Source organism: Cherax quadricarinatus, chromosome 39 (genome assembly GCF_038502225.1).
Source record: "Cherax quadricarinatus isolate ZL_2023a chromosome 39, ASM3850222v1, whole genome shotgun sequence".
Taxonomy (NCBI): Eukaryota; Metazoa; Arthropoda; class Malacostraca; order Decapoda; family Parastacidae; genus Cherax; species Cherax quadricarinatus.
The window spans coordinates 1560001-1567500 of NC_091330.1; the positions used below are offsets into that span (position 1 = coordinate 1560001).

At 43.3% G+C, this 7500-nt stretch overlaps 1 protein-coding gene across 2 annotated transcripts in view; it reads left to right on the top strand.

The window, feature by feature from the left end:
* LOC128696266 (carbonic anhydrase-related protein 10-like) overlaps positions 1-7500 on the top strand; it is a 285302-nt gene that overhangs the window by 199383 nt on the left and 78419 nt on the right. For both annotated transcript variants that reach the window (XM_053787418.2, XM_053787419.2), the window contains exons 3-4: positions 490-626; positions 1004-1192. In XM_053787418.2, coding sequence (XP_053643393.1) covers positions 490-626; positions 1004-1192 — 326 coding nt within the window. The remainder of the gene's footprint in view (positions 1-489; positions 627-1003; positions 1193-7500) is intronic.

Here is a 7500-nt window from a genome sequence, read left to right on the forward strand (position 1 = left end):
GGTGTTGTTATTTACCAGTGGTGTTGTTATTTACCAGTGGTGGTGTTATTTACCAGTGGTGTTGTTATTTACCAGTGGTGTTGTTATTTACCAGTGGTGGTGTTATTTACCAGTGGTGGTGTTATTTACCAGTGGTGTTGTTATTTACCAGTGGTGGTGTTATTTATCAGTGGTGGTGTTATTTACCAGTGGTGTTGTTATTTACCAGTGGTGTTGTTATTTACCAGTGGTGGTGTTATTTACCAGTGGTGGTGTTATTTACCAGTGGTGTTGTTATTTACCAGTGGTGTTGTTATTTACCAGTGGTGGTGTTATTTACCAGTGGTGGTGTTATTTACCAGTGGTGGTGTTATTTACCAGTGGTGGTGTTATTTACCAGTGGTGGTGTTATTTACCAGTGGTGTTGTTATTTACAAGTGGTGTTGTTATTTACCAATGGTGTTGTTATTTATCAGTGTCTTGTTATTTACCAGCGGTGTTGTGTTTCAGGTCCGGACTTCTGGGGACTGATCAACCCAGACTGGAGTCTGTGCAGCAAGGGTCGTCGCCAGAGTCCCATTGACATAGACCCAGCGAGACTCCTTTACGACCCTAACCTACGACTGCTGCATATTGACAAACACAGGGTGAGTGTGTGTGTGTGTGTGTGTGTGTGTGTGTGTGTGTGTGTGTGTGTGTGTGTGTGTGTGTGTATAAACAAAAGTTTGAACATTTATGCTCTTGCTATACAACAATATTTCTGTGTTTAAGTATGTATAACTATGTTTGATAATAGCAACAGATATACTCTACTCCCAAGACTATGATATACACACATCAGTACAAGATCTATACACTAGTGATACCAGATATTCCCAGCTTCAAGACATCTGGATACAGTGATAAGACAGATGTACAGCAGATATTAAATACAGGGAAACAGGTGTGTAGCAGGTAAACTGAATACAGGTATATACATTTGTGGAACAGGTTGAGTTGACAGTGTTGTTGTTGTTTGTAACAGGTGTCAGGACACCTGGAGAACACTGGACACAGCGTAGTGCTGACACTGGACAGTACTAAAACTCAACTCAACGTGACTGGAGGGCCGCTGTCTTACCGCTACCAGCTCACAGAAGCTCACCTCCGCTATGGTATCGTCGACCTGCTGGGCTCTGAGCATACCATCAATGGCAGAGCCTTTCCTGCTGAGGTAGGTACCAAGAGAGAACTTTCTCTGCTGAGGTAGGTATTAGGAGAGAACTTTCTCTGCTGAGGTAGGTAGTAGGAGAGAACCTTCTCTGCTGAAGTGATTACTAGGAGAGAGCCTTTCCTGCTGAGGTAGGTACTAGGAGAGAGCCTTCCCTGCTGAGGTAGGTAATAGGACAGAGCCTTCCCTGCTGAGGTAGATAGTAGGAGAGAACTTTCCTTGCTGAGGTAGGTACTAGGAGAGAACTTTCCCTGCTGAGGTAGGTACTAGGAGAGAGCCTTCTCTGCTGAGGTGATTACTAGGAGAGAGCCTTCCCTGCTGAGGTAGGTACTAGGAGAGAGCCTTCCCTGCTGAGGTAGGTACTAGGAGAGAGCCTTCCCTGCTGAGATAGGTACTAGGAGAGAACTTTCTCTGCTGAGGTAGGTACTACGAGAGAACCTTCTCTGCTGAGGTAGGTACTAGGAGAGAACTTTCCCTGCTGAGGTAGGTACTAGGAGAGAACCTTCTCTGCTGAGGTAGGTACTAGGAGAGAACCTTCTCTGCTGAGGTGATTACTAGGAGAGAGCCTTCCCTGCTGAGGTAGGTACTAGGAGAGAGCCTTCCCTGCTGAGGTAGGTACTAGGAGAGATCCTTCCCTGCTGAGGTAGGTACTAGGAGAGAGCCTTCCCTGCTGAGGTAGGTACTAGGAGAGAGCCTTCCCTGCTGAGATAGGTACTAGGAGAGAACTTTCTCTGCTGAGGTAGGTACTAGGAGAGAACCTTCTCTGCTGAGGTAGGTACTAGGAGAGAACTTTCCCTGTTGAGGTAGGTACTAGGAGAGAACCTTCTCTGCTGAGGTAGGTACTAGGATAGAACCTTCTCTGCTGAGGTGATTACTAGGAGAGAGCCTTCCCTGCTGAGGTAGGTACTAGGAGAGAGCCTTCCCTGCTGAGGTAGGTACTAGGAGAGAGCCTTCCCTGCTGAGGTAGGTACTAGAAGAGAGCCTTCCCTGCTGAGGTAGGTACTAGGAAAAAAACCTTCCCTGCTAAGGTGGGAACTAGGGAAGGGAAAGAGGAGTCGGAAGAAAAAGAGAAAAGAATAAGGAAAAGGGTAGTGTGGGATAGATAAATAGCTGCATAGATAGATAGACAGAAAGAGAGAGAGAGAGAGAGAGAGAGAGAGAGAGAGAGAGAGAGAGAGAGAGAGAGAGAGAGAGAGAGAGAGAGAAGTGCCAGGTAAAGAGTTGAGGGAGGGAGTGCAAGAGTAAATGAGAAGAACTAGTGAATCCACTATCTACAGTCATAGCTGGAGTCACTTCCCTCCCACACTTCCTCACTATATATAGTACAATTTTCCCTCCCACACTCCATCCCGCTGCTCCCTCCCTCCCACACTACATCCCGCTGCTCCCTCCCTCCCACACTACATCCCGCTGCTCCCTCCCTCCCACACTACATCCCGCTGCTCCCTCCCTCCCACACTACATCCCGCTGCTCCCTCACACCCTCGTCATGTCACAGAGGAAGACAGGACACGAGAGTAATGATTTATGCTCTTGACAGCTTCTGACTTGTTGGGTAATGACGCTCATCTCCCTTCCCCCTTCTCATCTCCACACCCCCATCCTAATCTCTCCTCCCCCTTTCCCCATCTCCATTATGACGACCACCTCCCCTCCGGTAACGACCCCTGCAATATCTCCCTCTCATCTCTGATGACGACCCCCACCCCTCTGACGACTCCCCTGATTATTACCCATGATACTCTCACTGTATATATAAAAAGATATATGCACCTCCTGTTGCATATATACTTGGTTAGCCTTCTTGTAGATACCTTTAGTTAACTTCATTGAATATACCTTTGATTAACTTCGCTGTATATACCCTTAGTGAACTTGAATATACAATTAGTTAACTTCCTTATATATATACCCTCTTAACTCCCTTCTATATACCTTTCGCTAATTCTACTGTATATTCCATTGGTTAATTCTTTTAATGTAAATTGGTTAACTTCACTTTGTATATGCTTAGTTAACTTCAATAATGTTAATCATTATATAATTCCCTAAAGATGGTCTCCTCCCCTTGATCAGCCCCTGCTTCCCCTCCCCTCCCCTTTCCCTGGCGTACTAAGGGAAGGGGGAGAATGTATGACAAGGGATGTAAGTACATTATAAGAGGGAGGTGGGAGAATGGATAATTAAGCAAGTGTAAACACAGACTGATGGAGGAGGAAACTGGATGAAGAACAAGTGGACGGGAATACAAGTGGGTGGGAATATAAGTGGACGGGAATATAAGTGGACGGGAATATAAGTGGACGGGAATATAAGTGGACGGGAATATATCTTTAATTCGCAATATTAAGATAGTAAGGACCCAGGAGGCTGAGAAAGACTCACTGGTGAGTAAGACTCACACTGATGAGTAAGACTCACACTGGTGGGTAAGATTCACACTGATGAGTAAGACTCACACTGGTGAGTAAGACTCACACTGGTGAGTAAGACTCACACTGGAGAGTAAGACTCACACTGGTGAGTAAGACTCACACTGGTGAGTAAGACTCACACTGGTGAGTAAGACTCACATTGGTGAGTAAGACTCACACTGGTGAGTAAGACTCACACTGGTGAGTAAGATTCACACTGGTGAGTAAGACTCACACTGGTGAGTAAGACTCACACCGGTGAGTAAGATTCACACTGGTGAGTAAGATTCACACTGGTGAGTAAGACTCACACTGGTGAGTAAGATTCACACTGGTGAGTAAGACTCACACTGGTGAGCAAGACACACTGGTGAGTAAGATTCACACTGGTGAGCAAGACTCACACTGGTGAGTAAGATTCACATTGGTGAGTAAGACTCACACTGGTGAGTAAGATTCACACTGGTGAGTAAGACTCACACTGGTGAGTAAGATTCACACTGGTGAGGAAGACTCACACTGGTGAGTAAGATTCACACTGGTGAGGAAGACTCACACTAGTGAGTAAGATTCACACTGGTGAGGAAGACTCACACTGGTGAGTAAGATTCACACTGGTGAGGAAGACTCACACTGGTGAGTAAAACCTTCACGTAGCATCAAAGGCTAAGACACAGATTATCTACCATCACGGCTCAGGGACTGATAACTTCAAACCACCTCACAATTTCGTTCGTCTCCAAGACGGAAATTCACAATTCTATTCGACTGATGAAGCCTGCTAATGAGTAAGACACATGTGCAAAGTGTTCCACACATGTGTCTTACCCACTAACCTATACCACAGTAATGTCAGGTGTGTATCTCTCAATGTACGTACCTTACAGTATACGTACCTTACAGTGTACGTACCTTATAGTGTACGTACCTTACAGTATACGTTCCTTTCAGTGTACGTACCTTACAGTGTACGTACCTTATAGTGTAGGTACCTTACAGTATACGTACCTTTCAGTGTACGTACCTTACAGTGTACGTACCTTACAGTGTACGTACCTTACAGTGTACGTACCTTACAGTGTACGTACCTTTCAGTGTACGTACCTTACAGTGTACGTACCTTACAGTGTACGTACCTTACAGTGTACGTACCTTACAGTGTACGTACCTTTCAGTGTACGTACCTTACAGTGTACATACCTTTCAGTGTACGTACCTTACAGTGTACGTATCTTTCAGTGTACGTACCTTACAGTGTACGTACCTTACAGTGTACGTACCTTTCAGTGTACGTACCTTACAGTGAACGTACCTTACAGTGTACGTACCTTACAGTGTACGCACCTTACAGTGTACGCACCTTTCAGTGTACGTACCTTACAGTGTACATACCTTTCAGTGTACGTACCTTACAGTGTACGTACCTTTCAGTGTACGTACCTTACAGTGTACGTACCTTACAGTGTACGTACCTTTCAGTGTACGTACCTTACAGTGAACGTACCTTACAGTGTACGTACCTTTCAGTGTACGTACCTTACAGTTAACGTACCTTTCAGTGTACGTACCAAACAGTGTACGTACCTTTCACAGTTTACTTTGAGGTGGAGAGGTTAAATAAAGTGTTCATGTGCCTTTTGTAGACGATAGGTTTCAAACTCCCTTTAAAACATAAAGGCTGAGTGTACAGTAGTAATCAAAGATTACTTTTGCCCGCTGCTTATTAAGACGCTAGCCATCCCTCTTGTATTTTTCACCTCCATACAAGATAATGGAAGGGTTATTTTCACAAGTCTTGAAGACTAAAAGAGAAACTTGCGGGTTTGTTCCCCTGACAGGTCAACAAGACACTCGACTGTTCCCACATTAGATATATAAGCATCTGTTGCTTCTTGTAGACCTACCCTGGCCTCTCCAAGACCTACCCTGGCTTCTCCAAGACCTACCCTGGCCTCTCCAAGACCTACCCTGGCTTCTCCAAGACCTCCCTAAGACCCCCTGGCTTCTCCAAGACCTACCCTGGCCTCTCCAAGACCTACCCTGGCCTCTCCAAGATCTACCCTGGCCTCTCCAAGACCTACCCTGGCCTCTCCAAGACCTACCCTGGCCTCTCCAAGACCTACCCTGGCCTCTCCAAGACCTACCCTGGCCTCTCCACGACCTACCCTGGCTTCTCCAAGACCTACCCTGGCCTCTCCAAGACCTACCCTGGCCTCTCCAAGACCTACCCTGGCCTCTCCAAGACCTACCCTGGCCTCTCCAAGACCTACCCTGGCCTCTCCAAGACCTACCCTGGCCTCTCCAAGACCTACCCTGGCCTCTCCAAGACCTACCCTGGCCTCTCCAAGACCTACCCTGGCCTCTCCAAGTCCACGTCTAACCTCTGCTACACGAACACTGAACAATACCAGGAGCTTCACCACTAGATAAACAATAAACACACGAGGATCACTACTAAAACACTGAACAAACAGATACAGCCGGTCTTGTGCCATGTTTGAAAGCAAACAAACAAACACACACACACACACAACTCCCCTTCAGAATTAGTTGACTCCTTCCCACACATGTAAACATGCATACCAACACTGGTACAGCCACATATATAGATATATATATATATATATATATATATATATATATATATATATATATATAACATGTATGTATAAAATCCATCACAACAACTCTCTAAATAAAAAAAAGCAAATTTCGGTAACTCCTTTGAACTCAGAAATTAATATTCATTTCCAAATCAGTATGCAAAGGTAAAAATTAAACCTAACCTGAAACAATTCATGCCGAAAGGCAGGAAAATATGTATGTATGTGTGTATATATATATATATATATATATATATATATATATATATATATATATATATATATATATATATATATATATATATATATATATATGCAAAACAACCACTCTGAAAGAATAGAGAAATTCCAAGCGCTTTCGTGACTACTCACATTATCAAGGAACTATGGAACTGTGGTATTGTTCCTTGATAATGTGAGTAGTCACGAAAGCGCTTGGAATTTCTCTATTCTTTCAGAGTAGTTGTTTTGCATATTCTGAAATCACCTGTTTACTGTGATCTTATTGCATATATATATATATATATATATATATATATATATATATATATATATATATATATATATATATATATATATATATATATATATATATATATATATATATATATATATATATATATATATATATATATATATATATATATATACAGTTTACTTTAAGCCCTATTTTAGGGAGTAAAATAGGGCTTAAATAGGTTGCAATCAGCCAAAATGACCCTTTTTGTAGTCAATAGGCTTTAAAGTTCAATCAACCAATGAGTTTAGAAGAGAACGAGTCTTCACAGGAAGTCCTGGAGAGAGAGTATGAAGGCAGCTTGAAATAGTCGAGGCTTGAGCATCCAGCAGGCACATGAGAGCATTTTAAATCAGAGTGAAGGCAAAGTTTTAGGTGGGGGAGGGTTCAATGTGCTGTTGGAGAGTGAATACAACATTTGTCAAGATACTGAATGAAAGCGGCTAGTCAGACTTGAGTTCTGGAGATGGGAAATACAGTTCTTGCACTGTGAAGGAAGGACGAGGATCGTTGGCTGGTTAATGGGGTTTTAAGACCATCGACTACACCAAGGTCTTTATGGCTGCATGTTAGGAATAAGGTTATTTACACATTTTATTATAACGACGTTTTCATACATTAACAGCTTGACAAAGTTCATGGAGAGCGAAACGTTGCCACAGAAAAATGTCTCATTAGTTTTACATGGGTCGTTTTACCTAACATATTGTGAGTAATTCTATCAAAATTATCATATTATGGCTGCGTGTCGCCTGTTAATCACTAGTTAAGAACACT